At 35.8% G+C, this 18,991-nt stretch overlaps 1 protein-coding gene and 1 long non-coding RNA gene across 4 annotated transcripts in view; both read right to left on the reverse strand.

Moving 5' to 3' along the window:
• The window catches only part of LOC135086553 (arf-GAP with Rho-GAP domain, ANK repeat and PH domain-containing protein 2), a 264,488-nt gene that overhangs the window by 106,423 nt on the left and 139,074 nt on the right, over positions 1 to 18,991 (reverse strand). For both annotated transcript variants that reach the window (XM_063981295.1, XM_063981294.1), the window contains exon 3: positions 7,891 to 8,011. In XM_063981295.1, the coding sequence (XP_063837365.1) occupies positions 7,891 to 8,011 (121 nt within the window). The remainder of the gene's footprint in view (positions 1 to 7,890; positions 8,012 to 18,991) is intronic.
• On the reverse strand, positions 10,463 to 16,342 carry LOC135086566 (uncharacterized). Of its 2 annotated transcripts, XR_010260526.1 has the most exons (5): positions 16,290 to 16,342; positions 14,720 to 14,908; positions 12,081 to 12,295; positions 11,676 to 11,903; positions 10,463 to 10,912 (listed from the first exon to the last, which is right to left on the reverse strand). It is a non-coding gene; the product is annotated as an uncharacterized LOC135086566 (long non-coding RNA). The 2 variants fall into 2 exon arrangements; XR_010260525.1 differs by lacking the exon at positions 16,290 to 16,342 and having other exon boundaries at positions 14,720 to 15,095.

An 18,991-nucleotide genomic window follows, 5' to 3' on the forward strand; every position in this document is an offset into this window, starting at 1 on the left:
TATGATAATTGTTTGCACCGATCACTGTCAATCCATTTAAGGCTTGGTATTTCTGCTAAAGTAGGTATTTCGCGCTGTCAAAATCTGCGCGCGCAATACTTCACCGAAGACAGCGCGCCAAAGAGCTCTCGCGGCTACACAGTATAGAAATACGCAGTTTGGAAATACGCAGTTGGTTAGGTTAGGTTGACTTCCTTCCGTTCAAGCGTCACACTCACAGCACTTTCTAATACAAATCATATCCAAGTGATACAAATTAAAACAACTTTCAAAATTTTTGGGAATATATTTTAGAATCGAATAAACATAGAATATAACTGCCAAAGTAAACACGGTTCAAAGAGGCGTGGCGTCACCCGACCTTCCGGAAGTTCCGCGCCGGCTAAAAGAATTTCAAGATTACGTCACCCGACCTATCGGTAGATCCTCGGGAGCTTGAGCGATTGGAAAAACATTTTATGATCAGTTACTCGTAGTAGCGATTATTTAGAGCTTGGATAATAAATTATAGTTGTTGCAATTCACAAAGCTTTGCATGTGGTTAATTACATTAATCAGTACACGCATCAATTTTGTTCAGTTTTTTTGTTTATTAATAAATAAAAATATCATACTAAAATTGCATACATATTTGTTTGTATTGGTCTGGGTGTTTTCTTTCCATAATTTATGTATAACGTATGTACGGGGCTCTGTATCGAAAATCACTATGAGCAATAAGCATCACACACGATTACCTGGAGTGCATTACCGCAGCAAAAAGCTTGCCATCTTAAATGAACGGTATAATATCGAGGTTTCGTCAGTACAGTTGCGAATAAAGGTGTTTTTGTAGTGTAGTTGAGTTGAGAGGTCAGATTATTGAAATAACACACACAGATATCAGATCACATTACAGATAACAATGAGAGGATGACATTGCAAGGTGGTGCCAGTCCAGTCTTAAATCCGTTGACATCTGCTGCATCTGCCATCTTTTTGGCTAGAAGATTCTTCTATCTTGCAGCTTAGACCTTTAGCTACAGACCTTAGACAGTATTTTTGAAACATTCTTACGCATGGTGGAGGAAGGGACGCTCTAGACACTCAAGTCAACAAGGAGTCACATCAACTCCAGTTTTAAATCCGTTGACATCTGCTGCATCTGCCATCTTTTTGGTTAGAAGATTCTTCCATCTTGCAGCGTAGACCTTTAGCTACAGACCTTAGACAGTATTTTTGTGAAAATTCTTACGCATGGTGGAGGAAGGGACGCTCTAGAGACTCAAGTCTACAAGGAGTCATATGAACTCCAGTTTTAAATCCGTTGACATCTGCTGCATCTGCCATCTTTTTGGCTAGAAGATTCTTCTATCTTACAGCTTAGACCTTTAGCTACAGACCTTAGACAGTATTTTTTATTATTTATTTGTGTCAGTGTGCTCTTCTAAAGAGTGTAAGACGATTGTATGTAGGTACTATTAAAATGTAATTTTAACTCATTGGTTTTGTCTCATATTTGAAGAATGTACTATGTGTCATGAGTAGAGTCTTCGTTTAAAAGGATGCGAACGATTTAAATTTCAATAGGTAGACAAAATTGAATTGAATTAAAGCTTTCTCCAGTAACACTGATATTATTATACTGTGACTCATCAAAGTCATCATTGTCAAAAATATTGACAAATCGCGAACTGTCACGCCCAAAAAACTGCCACACGTCCGTCCTCCGTAAGCGCCACCGCGCGACTGATTGAGATTGTCCAAGCCGTCATGGACGATTTTTTCCACATTTTTTAACATAGTAACTAAATAAGACGCAATATAAAAATTTCATCCGTTAAAAGCCCTCAAGTTATTTCTGAACTTTAGTTTAGTAAAAGATTTATGCCCGTTTTCACCATCAATCCCTAATTTTAAAGCGACCTTTAAATAATATTAGGTAATACCTAACAGGAATTTCGTTTTCACCAACACATAAGGGACACCTTAGGCCTTATGGGATCACTTTAAAACAGGGGCCCGATTTTCGGCCGCCTAAGTGTTAGGTGACAGTTATATTGTCAATCACGCCTATTCGGCAGAATGGAAACTGAATTAAATGATTTTTTGGAGCTTTTTATGCAATTGAGACAGTGTAAACACTTTTTCACTCAAGTTTATTTAGGCGGCCACCAATGATATTATAATAACTATAATATCATTGGCGGCCACATAATAATAATACAGGATTACATACGGTATTAGATATTGGTCACTCATAACTTATCTCATAACCAAGCTATATTTCTGGCTTCGTTTGTAGTCCCTAGAGCCCTAACAATACCTTATAATTAGATAATATAATAAAGATTTGATAGGAAGGAGGGCTGCACTAAGGCTTTCTTGGCCTCAGTGGGGGTAAATGAAACACAACGCGGACGGTTGATATCTGGTTTATTACTGTTATGCTATTACTATATACAAGATTTACACAATTCAATGTGTCCAGTCCAATGTGCCGTCGGTGTAGAATGCCTACGGTGCACGTTGAGGGTTCATGGGCCAGTCGGCTAGCACCTGCTAGCACGTAGGTAGGTCGCGGTCGATGCTGACGTGCTCGTACAGTATCCTTGTGGGCAAGTAAAATTATAACCAATTTATCTTTTTCCTTGAGGGAAAAATTTGCTTCATTTCTTTTTTCCATTGTCGTTTTTATCGTTAAATCGCAACTACACACAGAACTCAACAAAATATCTATCAAAATCAATATGTACATTTTTATTTTCATTTATTTATTGTGGTGCAGCAGTCATCTTGACATTTACTTTTTTTAAGGCAAAGGAATTACATTATGCACCCAAACCACAGATTACATAATAGCCCAAATATCTTTTTTGTCTTTAATGATAACTCAAAAATACAAAAAGACATCAGTTTTGGTCAACTATTTCTTAGTTTTACTTTTATTTCATTTGTTTCTGTGAAATACGTAAAATATTCCCAATAAAATATTTTATCGGAAAGTACCGGTTTTTCAAACGTCACTAGGCGCACGAAGAAACGCCACCTGACAAAAGAGTCCCTACTTAGGTTTAATATAGCATGGTGAAAACGAACTTAGGTTAGTGGGCAGTTTAGGCGATCGTTTAACCAAAGTGATATTTAGTTAGCAAACGCTTAAGGGATCGATGGTGAAAACGGGCATTAGAATCTCAAATCGCTTATTTTAAAAATAAAACCATAAATAGAAAACGAATAGAGGTAACTTTGGGAATTTATTCTATCGAGTCAACTTCATCAAATCGAGTTTCCATCCGTTAATAGCCCTAGAAAATATCCTCAACTATGCCCAATAAAAATCTTAGCCTTTAATTTTACTGTTTAGTACCTCAAAAATGAAAAATGAAAACCTCATTTTCGCCATTTTCTCTGCTACCCGGCCTTAATGTCTCACAGTCGCAATTTCCCTGCACTTCAAGTGTTGCTTCTATGCGTGACGCGACCACAACACCCCGGGGAATGCACTGACACACAGTTTGGGCGATAACTTGCGTTTTTTATTTTTAAAAGGCAAAATACAGCGGAGCTAACGTAAACGCGGCCGTCACGGATACCGCCCCCCGCGCCTATTAATTAAATTTTCATTATTTTATTCGTTAATGGCGAAATCTGGCCGCCCTGACTTGCGGCCATCTTTTAGCGACTCCCTGCCATGCTTGAACTATCGGATCCAATATTTCATGATGGCAAATGAAGGCCCAGACTCCCCATAAACTGTAAACATCTCATCAAATGTTACCGTCAGCGTTATTCGTTGTTCCTTTTTTTGAGGAATTTTGTGACAACTGTGTACTTCAATTTCGTACATTGTGCGGATGACTGAGACATGATGATGTTTACGAATTAATTACTAAAAGCGTGATGACGCTAATGAAATGAAACTTTGTACATATACTAAGGAGGTTGTTGGCAAATTAATTAAATTTAGCGCGAGTCAATAATAACACTTGAAGATAAAGAAACTTTTCAGCCGCCCCTCGTATCACTTGAAAATTAGGGATTGATGGTGAAAACGGGCATTAGACTAGTTGACTTAAAGCAAAGGTCACTAGTTGACTTAAAGTCATTACCTAAAAATTAACATCACTTTTTAGGTAATGACTTAGTGCTAGGGTTTCTGCTCGAGCTTTCTCGAACTCGAGAAAACTCGAGAAATTTGGCTTCATTCGAGACGAGAAAAAAATTACCGGAGCTCGAGAATTCTCGAGTTTCCAATTTGAAGCTTTAATATTATTGAAAGCCTATTTTCTTAGACAAAAGTAAGTTTTTAATTATTTCATAGGTTAACGTTGCTTTTAGACTGGCCTAATCTCTCTTTTTTTAACTGATTTGATTTGCAATGCAAGTAATGATCTCAATTTATCAACATTACCTACTCTATTTAGTTTTACTTTTGTTTCATAATTTTGATGCTGTTTTGTGTCGCTGAATAAAATATTTCATTTTCATTTTTCATTTTCAATCGAAACTAAGTAATAACGTGGTAATAATGTTCACCAACGAGATGCTATACCTATTTATTAAGTATGTTTAACTCTGACTAATTTAAAGACTGAAAATTTTGTTAACTGTCTGTTAGGTTAGGTACTCGTGCCTCCTCGTAAAGTTTATTCAAGTCGTTATCTTTTCCACTTAACATCAGGTGCGATTGTGGTCAAATAACTGCCTTGTTAAGCATTAAAAAAAAAATTTATTAAAAATATTATTTTGTTTATAAAAAAAACTATTTATCGTAATTTTGCTATTTGGACTTGTGTTTTTTAGAAAACAAGTGATTCAAACGGTGATAGAAACAGATTTTTATTGTTATTTATCCTTAAAGTACACGCGACTTTATGACTTTTGTTGTGATTATTAGTTAATATTAATTATGAAAGAAGATTTTATGTTTTGTTTCTTTCCTTACCAAAATAAGTGGTACTAAATTCTAATATTGATTGTTGTGCAATAAAAGTAGGTATATTAGATTAAAAAACCTGTGTTTTTATTAAATTTCAACCGATTTCAACAGTTTAAATTAAAAGACTCGAGACCCGAGAAAACTCGAGACTTTGGCCTCGAGAATTCCCGAAACTCGAGAAAAAAAATAGGTCGAGAAATCAGAAACCCTACTTAGTGCGCATCTATAAAGTGGAAAAAAATATTTACGGTCTACTTTTATTGTAACATTGAAAACCTTAAGAAAAAGAATCATTTTTATTTTATTTTTTACGTTTCAAGAGTTTCATAAAGATGGGGGCTTTTGATAATTTGTTTGATGTTTACTTATTGCCTACTTTTTTAGCTGTCGAACGAATTTACTTTTATGCTTTCGTCTCGTTCGGACGTCTCCTTGATTTATAGCCTACGTGGCTTTCCAAATTTCCAATCAGAGACATGCATTTCAAACGTTATGGTTATTTAAGTATCTCTAAGACTCCCCGCAGACAACAGAATTAGTCGGCCGATAGTTATGGTTGGCTTTCAATTTTTATGAGCAATCAGCCGATACCAAATCTGCGTAATGTTCGTACATCCATTAATAACACAAGCATTAAGTTGCTTACTTTGGGGCTAGCTGGCGCTGTGTGAAATTGTCCAAAGATTTATTTATTTATTTATTATTTATTATCCATGTTCATATTGATTAACAGCCCAGCCAAACTATCCGCCGACAAAGAGTTTGTACTCTGCGGGGTGTCTTATTCGCAATATTATTACCCCAAGAGCCTAATTGACTATAATATTACGGAGACAACGACAAATCTCGACCTCAATTTGGCTTATCATACCACATACCTTGCTATTCGAAAGCAATATATAAAATGAGTATAATGGAGAGTAATGTTACGTGGCGTGGCGCTGAGCCACAAAATATAACTCGGGCGTTAGGTACTTAAATTTTATTATAGTTTGAAGCATATTTCAACATTAAATTTGAGAATGTGCAAAAAGCAAATATTGGATGAAAAAATATTTCGCGTAACTGACAAAATGACACCTAACTATGTTTTATTTTGAGCTAGACATAGTGCATGTAGAATTATACACTATTATTGGTGCCTGCTCAATGACGATGCATACACGATGTTGGTTCTGGTAAAATATGGTACGTAATTTTGGGAAATAGGTAATTTGGAGTTTAAACTATTGACATTCAATAGACATGCCTATTGCCTACATTTACTCTAAACTCAATAAATTGCTGTATTTGCGTGTATCTATAAAAATTAATATGCTAACTGACTAAGCTATCGGTAAATATTTAAGCTTCATTTATTTAATATCGCTTCAGTCTTTTTGGGAGTTTTTAGCGACTTGGCCTACTTTTAGCTTGGTCCACGGGTCACGGGTCAAAGACACAAGTCATAAAATTAATAATATTTTTTCTTCCAGCAACTTGGCCCACTTCAAGATTCTAGAGTAGATTTTTGTTGATTTAGTGTGTAGTTTATTAACAAAACATTAAAGGTAGTCCTTGGCTGATCAGAAGAAAAAATATTTAAAAATTTACAACGGCGACTTGGCCCGTGGACCGCTGAGACTCATAGTCTATTTTGAAAGCCCGTTAAAGGCTTAATTAAGTGGGCTTTGGCAGCAGACGCTTGACATTTAATTGGCACTTTGCTAATTCTGAGTATTACCACAGAATAATAAACAAAAATCAAAATTATCTTTATTTGTTTAGACTAATTAAATTAGTACTTGCAAATCGTCAAAATGCTCTTTGTCATTCTTTTTTGAACTAGAATAATATTGCGCTTACACGTCACTCATTAATCGCTCGTGAATGCCTTGTTGAATTAACATCCCAGGAGAGTACGCCGTGCGTGTTTTCTTTTGTTTTCGATTACGTTTACGTTTGTGTGTTAATATTATTTGAAACATTTCCATGGTTTCTTTTTCGACGTGTGTTTTTCAGGGTGGGACGGACCAGAAGATCGTCGGCAACCCTTTACCGCCTATTTATGTTTTACCGTTGTACGGTAGTGTACGAATTTTATGTAGACAAACAAAGTATGATCTGCATATTTGCACAAATATTTGTTTGTATTGGACTGGGTGTTTTCTATGTATAATAAGTATGTATTTACAAAAAAAGTATTTAAGTACGTTTATATCCGTTGTCTAGTTCCCATAGTACAAACTTTGCTTAGTTTGGGACTAGAAGCGCAGTGTAAAATATCTAAGGATATTTATATTATTATATACAGGGTGTTACGTAAATGGGTATATGAGCCGACACTAGTCCATGTTAACATGGGCATATAAATGGGAGTGAAGTCAGAAATTTGAAATTATCCTTATAATTTTTTTTATTTTCATACTAAATAAATTTTGTAAAATCCGATTTGTATGAAAATTTAAATAATTAAAATGAAGATATAAATTTTCTGACTTCACCATACCACTTATATGCCCATGTTAACATGGACTAGTGTCGGCTCATATACCCATTTACCTAACACCAAGCATTTAGATACGAATTCATGGACGTTTACAGCATACGTATTCATTATGTGATCTTGATATTGTTTATCTGTTCTTTTTACCACAGCTTTTACTTTCCATTGAAACGTATAACTTTTATTTAGTTTGGGATAAGATAAATGTATGTATTTATATATATTTTTTGTGTAAATATATATTATAATATTTTATGTATTTTATTGGTCTAAATCTTTTGTAGCTTTTTAGCACCGCCTACTCAAATTCTCTGTTTCGCTCAAGATCAGCTCGCCCGTTTTCACTTTCAATCCCTAATTTTTAAGTGACCCCTATTATAATAACAGGACTTAACAGGAATTTTGTTTTCATAGGGGTCATTTAAAAAAGGATTGATGGTGAAAACGGGCACTAATGTTATTAACAAAACTTAAGGCAACTCACCCACGCATCGCGTCTTCCTCAAGTCAACGGTGCTCACGGCTGCATCCTTGCCGTCGTAGTAGACGAGCACTCGACGGATCAGCATCACCCACGCACCCTTCCACTCCCCCGTTACCCCCTCCTGCCGGCGAAAACACTTCATTGAACACTTCACAGGAATACGGCGTAAAGTAGCTCATTATACGATATTTAGTGAAACATCGCAAGACGCTTTAGCCACTAGAAACTACTACCAGCGAAAATCTCTTATAACTAGCTTTTGCCAGCGGCTTCGCCAGCTTGAATTTATTTCGTTATGTCATAGTTAATTTTTTAGTTAAATATATAACCTATATGATACTCACAAATAATGTGGCTTTCAATTGGTAACATAATTAACAAAATAAATTCAGAGATTACGCCTACAAACGCACAAACTTTACCTCTGTTTATTAGTGTAGAATACTAAGCTCCTCAGCTAGCTTTCGAAATAGCGGTGCTTGAAGTTGAGTATTCTACAGAGAGATTATTATCTAAGAAACTAATTAGAAGGTTTGTTCCAGGCCACTTACAGGCGAAGCTTACTTTAAGTGTTGAAAAGGTGTGCCTTTTATCTAAGACCATATGATATGTCGTCCAAACTACGTATACAAAACTGGCCTTTACAGCCATGTAATGAAAACGGGATAAATTTTTTGACGAATCTTTAAGCAACTAATATTGTCGTATGCGGCGCCTTCCGTCAATCCGTCGTCGCCATGAAAACGAATAGAGGTAACTTTGGGAATATATTCTATCGAGTCAACTTCATCAAATCGTGTTTCCATCCGTTAATAGCCCTAGAAAATATCCTCAACTATGCCCAATAAAAATCTTAGCCTTTAATTTTACTGTTTAGTACCTCAAAAATGAAAAATGAAAACCTCATTTTCGCCATTTTCTCTGCTACCCGGCCTTAACCTGTGGGCTAATTCAAATGCATTTGTCGAGAGTAGAAATCGTCTGTCAAATAATTTTCTAGTAATCAATTTTGAACTGATTGTCAAGGTAATACAGTTGAAAATTGAATATCAAAGCCAGACTACGCCTAATGTCAGATCAGCCGATGGTAGATGCCAAATTTCCAATATCGCGTACGAAGACGGAGAACTTTGTCAATATAGTGGTACATAAGGGTCATAATTAGTGGATGCCGACGATTTTCGCGCTGTCATCTCAACGACTGCCCACCCTTGTCGTTAGAGCAGTCGACTGGATAGAAAGCATGGAATTAACATGGTGATGGATAAACTAGGTGCAAATAAGCATAGGTATTTTATAACCACAGAATGCTTTTTGCTTAAATTTGAAAATAAAGGATATTGTTCTGCGTCCATACATCGTTCGCCCCAAGACCCCCAAGCAATGAAATAATGATTTTTATATGTGAAATTACTTAACGATTGTCACCTTATACTCCACTAGCTTTTCGCTCGCGGCTTCGCGCGCGTGGCCTACATTAGGTAACTACATATTTTACGGAACCCTATTATTTTCCAAAATAAAATTTAGCCTGTTACTCGTGGATAATGTAGCTTTCGAATGGTGAAAGAATTTAATAAAAACGGTCCAATAGTTTTTGAGTCTATTCATTACAACCAAACAAACAAAGTTTTCCTCTTTATAATATTAGTGTAGATACTTAAAGCACGGATAAGCGGGAGATTCGTTACAATAGGAAAAATGCTTCAGATTTTGAGGTTATTAGCATAACAGAAGTACATTTCCATTTTCTATCTTCTATAGGTACTTATAATAAATCTGTAGAGAGGTCAACTCTGTACATGAAATATATTTTCAAAATAACTATCAGGGGGTGATACTGATGCCAAAAATGCAATCAGTAAAATTTTTGTCTGTCTTTCTGTCTGTATGTTCCTTATAGAAACAAAAATTCCCGTTCCCGTGGGAATTAGTTTACCCTACGTGCGAAATTTAAAGCGTCTAACTTAAGCGGTTTAGATTTTTCATACAAAAGGATTTTCCCGCTAATTCCTGTTCCCGTGAGAATTCCTAAGTATACTATAACCTGCCCAGGAGTATGAAGAATAATTGTACCAAGTTTCGTTAAAATCCGTCGAGTAGTTTTTGTTTCTATAAGGAACATACAGACGGACAGACAGCAGACAGACAAAAATTTTACTGATTGCATTTTTGGCATCAGTATCACCCCCTGATAGTTATTTTGAAAATTATATTTCATGTACAGAATTGACCTCTCTACAGATTTATTATAAGTAGGTATAGATATGTAGGAGAGACGTCTTAATTACACTTTAAATCGTAGATCGATAAAGAACCCCTTTGTCAAACCGTATGAATAGCAGCAAATAGAACTTTGCGTATTGGAAAAATAGGAATGCCTACGGAAAAGCCAAACATTTTTTAAAAAGAAGTTAATATATTTTACTTACATTTAAATCCAAAAATATCTTTATTCCGACCCAAGGGTAAGTAGGCAGTTATGTACCTAGGTATAAATGAAAATACGTATGTAGGTACTTATTATTTATTAATGGTCATGTTCTACATTTTCTATTAAATATGGGCCTAATACATCAATGATGTCGCCATCACAACAAAGTACCATAAATGGTTTAACGAGATTCCGATATTTGTATAGGGAATAAGTTTTTTTTTGGTATGCATAATTGCTACTTTTTTGCACATAAATGTATGTATGTACCATCCATGATGACAATAGCCTTTCTTTGTGGTAAATCGTTTTTCTGGCTTCCCGAAAAGAGACTGGAACATAAAGGTTTCTTTGGGCTACTTCCTCTCTACTAATATGTTGTAACCCTAAATGTGCTGGTACGAAATGTTCCTCCATCATACTGCGTGCTTTCATTACATATTTTGTAAGAGTACTCCTTGAAATGCCAAGTAATGTAGCTATTCTGTCATCTGAATCACCGGTCCTCAGCTTCATTAAATAAGCACCAACTGTAGTAATTCGTGCTCTCTGATAGTATCTATGGCAAAGAAGATCTGAAGGACGAATCTGAAAATAAAATAAAACATCAGATTCACAGTTCAACAATAAGAAGAGCAATATTTATACATATAGGATTAACGACTTTTGTGTATAACGGAATAGTAAGATGAGTGATGAAAGATAATTTATGATTTGAACGCTGAATGATGAGGAATGATTGGTCTATGGAGGAAACGAAAGGGATGAATGAGGAACGAGGATTGAGAGTGAGAATAGTGGTAGTTTAAAAGAGTAGTCTGTTTTTATTCAGGAAGTATAAATAAAACTTTACTGAGTTTATTTGGCTCAGGGAATTTTTAACTGGCTTTATAATAGTAAAAATTATGTTTAATATTATGTAAGTAATAATATTGCAATATTTTAATAATATAAGTCTATTTGTATTATACAGGGTGGAAACGATAAGTGATCTATAACACTTTTAATATTGTGTGGCTGGCATACATTTAGTATGGAGGCTGAAAACATTGAATTTTCGGATAGATCCAGTTAATTCTGTAACTATTTACTGATACCGTTAGAAAGAGCTCGTGAAGCACTTTCAGGATGAGTAACCAGTTTTTCGATATCTTGTGTAGTTTAGAAATAATCGAGTGAGATCACTTATCGTTTCCACCCTGTATAACCTGTATGGATGAGAGTAGTGGCAGATTGAAAGCAATGGAAGGAGTTGAAGGATGGGAAGGCTGATTCGGAAAAAACCTTTTTTATTATTATAATAAACCGGCATAATTATTTTTATGTATTATAAAACTGGCAGGGCTCTTACCTCTCTGGGTTGAATCCAATTTCGAACAATGTTTAATATATCTTGATTATTCTCTGTATCCAAACAATGACTTCAAGTTCGCAATAATGAACAACCACATCCAACACAAACTTGTTGGTGACCTACCGGGGCACCGGTTGGCATATCTGGAGAGTCTTGTGAAGTAGGTGTGGTATCTCTTTGCAATAATGAGTGACAAGCCCCACAGATGTAGTCATTTGCAGTAACCTGTTTAAAAATAATAATAATTAGAAATAAGTTTAAAAAAATTATCAGTTTTTTAATGTCCCGCACTTAAATTATTTTATTTTAGTATTAATTTACAGAAACCAATAACTTTACAAGAATTAGACTGATTGTATAGCCAATAACATTTTATTAAATAAGGACTTTAGCGTGCATTACCTCTAATGGAGTTAGTCGTTCCACAATTATGTTCCTGATGTTAATATGATGTTGAGTGTTAGTTCTCAGGGACATGAGCTAATGTGAACGTGTTCTAGGCTCTAGTGTTCTACTGCAAAGCACACATTTTCTGCTAAGATTTGAAGTAGATGCATTTGTGTTGTATCTTGGGCTTGGGTCCAACATGTTGTGCATATAAGATCATGAGCTGTAACCTGTAAAAATAAATAGATTCATTGCATGCCATGCCACACATACTCCTGTGCGTTGAATAAATTGAGCCGCAAACCATAAAAAAAATGATAATTCAATATTATGTGCTGTTAGTAGAATTTTGGGTCACAGGGTAGGGTTAAACAGCTTTAGTAAATAAGCATTGTTGTTATAATAATTAATTATGACGTGTTACAAACTTAGTTACAAAAAATAATAATCTAGTAGTCTTAGTTCCAAAAAACAAAACAAAACAAGCTTTCATTGAGAGCAGGGAGATAGTGTCAAAGTAAATAATTCCTTAGATTTACACCAAAACCAGCTGGATTGTCAACATAATTGTTGTTTCGCTCATGCCTCCATTGCGCTGTACTAGGGTTTGTACCCGGGTAATCCCGGAACCGAAAGAACCGGGAAAACCCGGGTTTTTTCGACAGCTTAAGAACCGGGTTTTAAAAATTCAAAACCCGGTTCTTTCGGTGTTTCGGGTTTTGCATATTTATCTAAAAATCTGTTATAGGTATTAGGCATGAGTCGTAACAAGAACATTGCGAACGTATAGAGAACCTAAAGATATCAGATTAGCTACTAATAAAGATTACCTACTTATTGGTTTTGTATTTTGTTTTTTTTTATGAGATATGTAAATATTTTAAGCATTTTTCTTACAATTTTTAAAATCACTGGCATACTCGTATTTTTGTTTGCGCTTACGCTGCGACAGGTTATACAGAAGATTGACGAGTATAACTTGCCACTATGCTTGGCGTTCGTAGACTATGAGAAGGTCTTCGATTCGTTCGGGTCTTGGGCAGTGCTTACAGTCTCTTCAGCGGTCCCGTATTGACTATCGGTATATCGAGGTGCTGAAGTGCTTGTACAAAAACGCCACCATGTCGGTCCGAGTACAGGAGCAGAGCACGAGGACGATTCCTCTGCAGTAAGGCGTTAGGCAGGGAGATGTTATATCTCCTAAACTGTACACCACTGCATTGGAAGACGCTATCAAACTCCTTGAATGGAAAGGATTCGGCATAAACATTAATGGCGAGTACATCACTCACCTTCGGTTTGCCCACGATACTGATTGTGGTCATGGCAGAATCGTTGTAAGATCTTGGCACAATGCTCAAAGACCTTAATCGAGTTTCCTAACAGGTAGGCCTGAGGATGAATATGGACAAAACAAAGCTTATGTCCAATGTCCATGTTGCGCACTACCTAGTTTCGGTTGGGAGCTCAATCCTCGAGATTGTTGACGATCCAGCTAGGTAGGTCCAATTTCGAGAAGGGAGTCAATCGTCGAATCCAACTCGGCTAGGCAGCGTTCGGGTAACTACGCAACATCTTTTCATCCAAAATACCTCAGTGCCTGAGGACGAAAGTCTACAACCAATGTGTGTTACCAGTGATGACTTATGGCTCGGAAACGTGGCCTCTCACTATAGGCCTTATACAGAAGCTCAAAGTTGCACAGCGTGCTATAGAGAGGGCTATGCTCGGTGTTTCTTTACGAGATCGAATCAGAAATGAGGAGAATAAATGAACTAAAATAGCGACTTTAGTTCATTTACGGATCTCCTCATTTCTATGTCAGCGGATTCAGCGGACATAGCCCGACGCGGACGCAGAACTGACGGCCGATGGGGCAGGAAGGTCCTGGAATGGAGGCCGCGTACCGGAAAACGCAGCGTGGAACGTCCACCCACAAGGTGGACCGACGAAATCATAAAGGTAGCAGGGAAGCGCTGGACGCAGGCCGCTACCAATCGATCAACATGAAAAGCATTGGGGGAGGTTTATGTTCAGCAGTGGACGTCCTATCCTATGGTTTAAAATTAAATGATGATGATGATGATGATGATGATATTTTTGTGTGAGAGTTGGCAACACTCCTTCTCCTTTATTTGCTTTGCACCTGACAGTCAATATATAAATAGTCAAATATATCGATAAGTTGGATGAAAAAGACTGATTGTGGTACCTCAATTGAAAACTAATTATTTTACTTTTTTTTTATTTTTGGGAGTAGAATTTAGTAAAAATAGAAAAATATTGTAAATCATGTTTGTTGATTATTCCTAGTCAATTCAAAGAAGTGTTATTTCAATAAAAAAAACATAATCAAAATATTGTTTTTTTTGGAACCGAAAGAACCGAAAAAACCGGGGCTCCCGGTTCTTATGACCACCAGACCCGAAAAACCCGGTTCCTCAAACGAGAACCGATTCTGCATTCCCTACGCTGTACCATCGACTAGTTTCTTACAATCGAATCGGGCCTGGCTGTCCACACTGTCCAGGGTTGAACCACAGATAATAGCGGAACATTCATTTCAAGACAACCCGCCATGAGAATGGCAATTCAGAAGTTTGGCAAGGCTAGTACTTATTCATAAGATTGCAGAGCAAAATGTAGGTACTTACCGATCGAGGTGCTGCCCATTGTTGTGTATAATTAAGTTGCTCATTTTCTAACACCATAGAACCACCAGCCGAGCCTTGGCCGAGCCACACAAAAACAGTAAATCCCAGGCTGAGTATGTCGTTATTGCAATCAATCAGAGTCCGTTTGAATAGCCAAGTTTGTAGTTAATAAAGTTCCGAAAATAAAAGCTAAAACACAAACGAATCACAAAGAAGGATCAAGCAAGACAGCAACACAGCAAGAGTGAGTGAGAGAGAAAAGGTGATGCGAGTGAATGACAATTTGACTAACAAATAGGGATGTCCATTTAGAATAGACATAATCGATTAAATTGATCGTTTTTGAAAAATTTTATTTTTAAACATTGTGTTGCTATAAATATTTATTTTATTTATTTAATAGGACAACCAACAAGACATACACTGGAAGACAATCAATATTTACAACGTATTTAACTTAATCTAAGTGCTGCCTTAATTATAGGTTGCCACGGCATGCAATAGTGGACTTATACATAAACAGTGTCTACACTTAAAGAAAAGAGTAAATATGTAAATGTAGGTAAATAAATGTGATTAAATATACATAAAATGCAATAATCCACTGAAGCGCTGCGGGCGCGGCGGATCTGCGCCCGTCTAAAGGTCTAATGATTAGACTCTAGTCTAATCGATCATACCATTATTTACTTAAATCGAATTAAAAAAGCGCATCTCTGTCTCTGCTCTGTCAATATGTCGGTGACTTTGATTTCGTTTAAATACTTTTAAAATATTTTTTCGAACTGCAACTTGTCCGATAGGTTTGGACACTTGCAAGTAAATAAATAAAATATACATAAAATTATGGTACATACTAAGTCTTTGAAAATCTTAGGGCGATTTTTATCAATGTCCTTTGTCTGCTCGATTGCATTGATGGTAAGGAGCAATGGCCAATGGTATTATCTATAATATCATTGGTAAGGAGGGACTGTTCTAAATACATATTATGATAGTTGAGATGGTTGAGAATATTTCCGGGTCGATCGCTTCCACCTTCGGCCTAGATAGTACCTACCTACCTACTTATACGCCAAACTATCTTATGATTGTTATGCATTGTTAAGTAGGGTTATAATACCTAATTATGATTGTTATGCATTGTAAGTAGGGTTATAAATAATTATAATTTACATAAGCAGCAGGTCGGTTATTTTTATTTAGGCAAATGTAATATTTTAAAAGACAATACGTACGATCAGATATTAAGATCAAAGATAAAGATTTCTGCTGTGAAAAAAAATATAAAACAGCTAACTTCTATTATCAAGTTCCAACGTCGCTATACGTACCTACCTACTTAATGCTACTGGATTATACGTTCATAGCTCAGAAGTTTAGTCCTTTTTCAGCAGTGTTTAGTAAGAATATTATTACAAATGGGCTTTTAGGGATTTTGTTCACATGGAATAAACGACAAAGTTCTTAGTTACTTATCCAATAGGTAGTAGTAACTTAAATGTAGAAAACAGGAACTTAGATGCCAACGAAAGAAAATAGGCTATCAAATGTTGTTTTGGGGACTTACCTTTATAAAAATATCACATTTAAAAATTCATACCATTTGTTGTTATTTAAAAAACAATGTCAATTTTGACGATTAACTGAAAGTCTATTATCTATGAATATAGTAGCGTTAAATGGTATCCAGCGGCAATGGCAGTGCAAAATTTTGACAATGACTGTAGTTATCATACTTCGAGTTTGTCCATGGAGACGGCAAAAGTCCTTTAGTTGGCCATAAAGTAAACTTAACGGAAAATGTTACTTAATTGATACCGAGGCGCAACCTGGAAGCATTGCTAAGTGTGCTCCTCGTTACTGGTTCATCGTTCGTCATCGTCATTGTTCGTAAAAACCGGGTCGCGGCAGGCAAATAATAAAATTAGTCTTATGTCTTCTCCCTTATTAACTTCGATGGATAAATAGCTAAACCTCCTTGCGCGTAACTGACGTTTGTTGGAAAACCGATTTTTTCAGGCCATCGGATTTTAATTTCAAAAGTCATTGACCAATCCCAGTTCATATAATAACTATTATGACGTTTTCTATTGGCCAAAAGATTTAACTCTCTAAAAATCCGCGTGCAACCATATCCTGCTTAAATATTGTGCACTTTATTCAGCACAGATTAAACAAGCTAAATGACAAATAGAATAGATTGAAATGACAGATTGCACTTGAATTACCCTACTGGCTATCGGATGCTTTAATGGCAAGGAGTAGGGGGCATCTGCATCGGTCAGTTTTTAAAAGCTTTTAACAATATCAGTTGGGGGAGCATGAACGCGAACACATTATCCCTCCCGTCTGCACTTTGTCGGCTAATTTGGATGATATCTGCCCTGAGGACAAATCAGTTAACTGTGTAACTGATACTAACGCACAATGGGAGGTTTATAGAGGGTTGTGTTAAAACACAATAATGATATGTCTGCCAATTGGCAAATTGTGATTTAAAAAATTGAAATAAAACGTAATTATTTCGGGGAATAAAATGACATGATACATTTCCGAAGATTAAGAGCTAAACAAAAGCAAAAAGCATCATAATAATACACTTATTGATTCGATAAAAATTTGCTGAAACAACATGATCTTCAATGTTACAAACAATCGAAACTGTAAAGTCGAGTTACTTGAAACTAAACATTAACCAAAGTTCCTTCGTGTGTTCAGTGCATTTTACCTCTTATAGGTCTATAGACTTCGTAAGTTCGCTCCGAAGCGAAAATCCACTCAATCTTAAAGTCCCGTGGCGCCGCAACATAGACAGCATTCATGTTACTACCCGCTTGTGATTGTACAGCGAACATTGAGTATACGTGCCGGTGGCACGAAACGGCGAAGGTTTTGTACTCTGATTTATTAAATCCATTAAAGGTCTATTCATTAATTCATAAACTATAAATCTGATTTATTTTGATGTCTCACAAAACCCAAATTTAAAAATAACATGGACAACGATATAATAGAATTAAATAGACACGATAGTATAAAGATCCCTTTAAATCTGAAAAATGCTCAAATTTCGTGGCAATAGAAATAGAAAGACAAAAGAGTGAACTTACAAAGAGAGGCAAGAAAATTTAGTCCCAAATTCAAATTAAAGGCATTCTACACTCGGAATCCTTACAAAGGCTTATTTTCATTCCGTGAACACAATCCGTACTTGAAAAATAGAAAAATACGCGAGTATTGAGTATTTTTCCATGCACCATCAATACCGAAACAGGCTGCGCAAGCAATGACTAACTGGTAGATAGATATTATAGTTCTTGCAACTCACGAAGGCGAGTGAGCTTTACTTGTGTGTGTACGTGTACAAACACATAACGATAGTCTATCAAAACTATACAGTGTGTCCGGGCATGTAGTGATCAAGCTTTAAGGGCGTAATCTATGGACAATTTTATCGATGAAAATACTTCAAATTTGGGGCTTGACCCATTTCTCGCAAAATTACAAGGATTTAAGTTTTTAATTTTTAGTTTTCACCTCTTCCTTCAAATACAAGTGATATCGTGGGTAACTTAACATTAATAAGCAAAAATTTTATATCATGCGATATCCAATAAAATTATCTATTAGTAAGTAGAAAACAGACACAAGTTTCATACATTTTAAGGGAGTAAGAATGGATTTAATTAGAAAAAAAACATGATTTTTTTCACTTGTTTTTTAGTTGTTTTCTAATACAAGAAAAACCAGGTCGTTAAGGTATGTTTTATTTGGGACAATGTTATTTGATCCTCTAAAAACTAATTGATCTTTTTTGTATGTGCACTTTTAAAAATAAATGATGTATTTTATTATATTTTATCTTTATATTAATTATTGGGTCTATATTAGTTGATCTACGGATAAATTATGAATGATCTTAATAAAACACAGCGTTCGGTTGAACAGACAACGAGCAAGAGATTTATTACTTATGAAAAACACACAGAGCCAACATTAGCGGATTAGCAGAAGTACCAACATTATATAGTTTATTTGATGTTACTGGGTTGCCATAATTTAACACCCCCACTACAGCAAATAAACTTATAACTTTACAAACTTGTTTTAATTTTTAACCTTAAATTTTTCCAAGACCCAATCCTTCTATACATTTATAATGCTTTATAGGACTTAGGGGAGAGGGGGGCAGCTTTGGACAGGGGCAGCTTAGAACAAATGAATTTAAAAATCACTGGTTTAGGCTACAATGGTATAAATCATAATTTA

This window comes from Ostrinia nubilalis, chromosome Z (genome assembly GCF_963855985.1).
Source record: "Ostrinia nubilalis chromosome Z, ilOstNubi1.1, whole genome shotgun sequence".
NCBI lineage: Eukaryota > Metazoa > Arthropoda > Insecta > Lepidoptera > Crambidae > Ostrinia > Ostrinia nubilalis.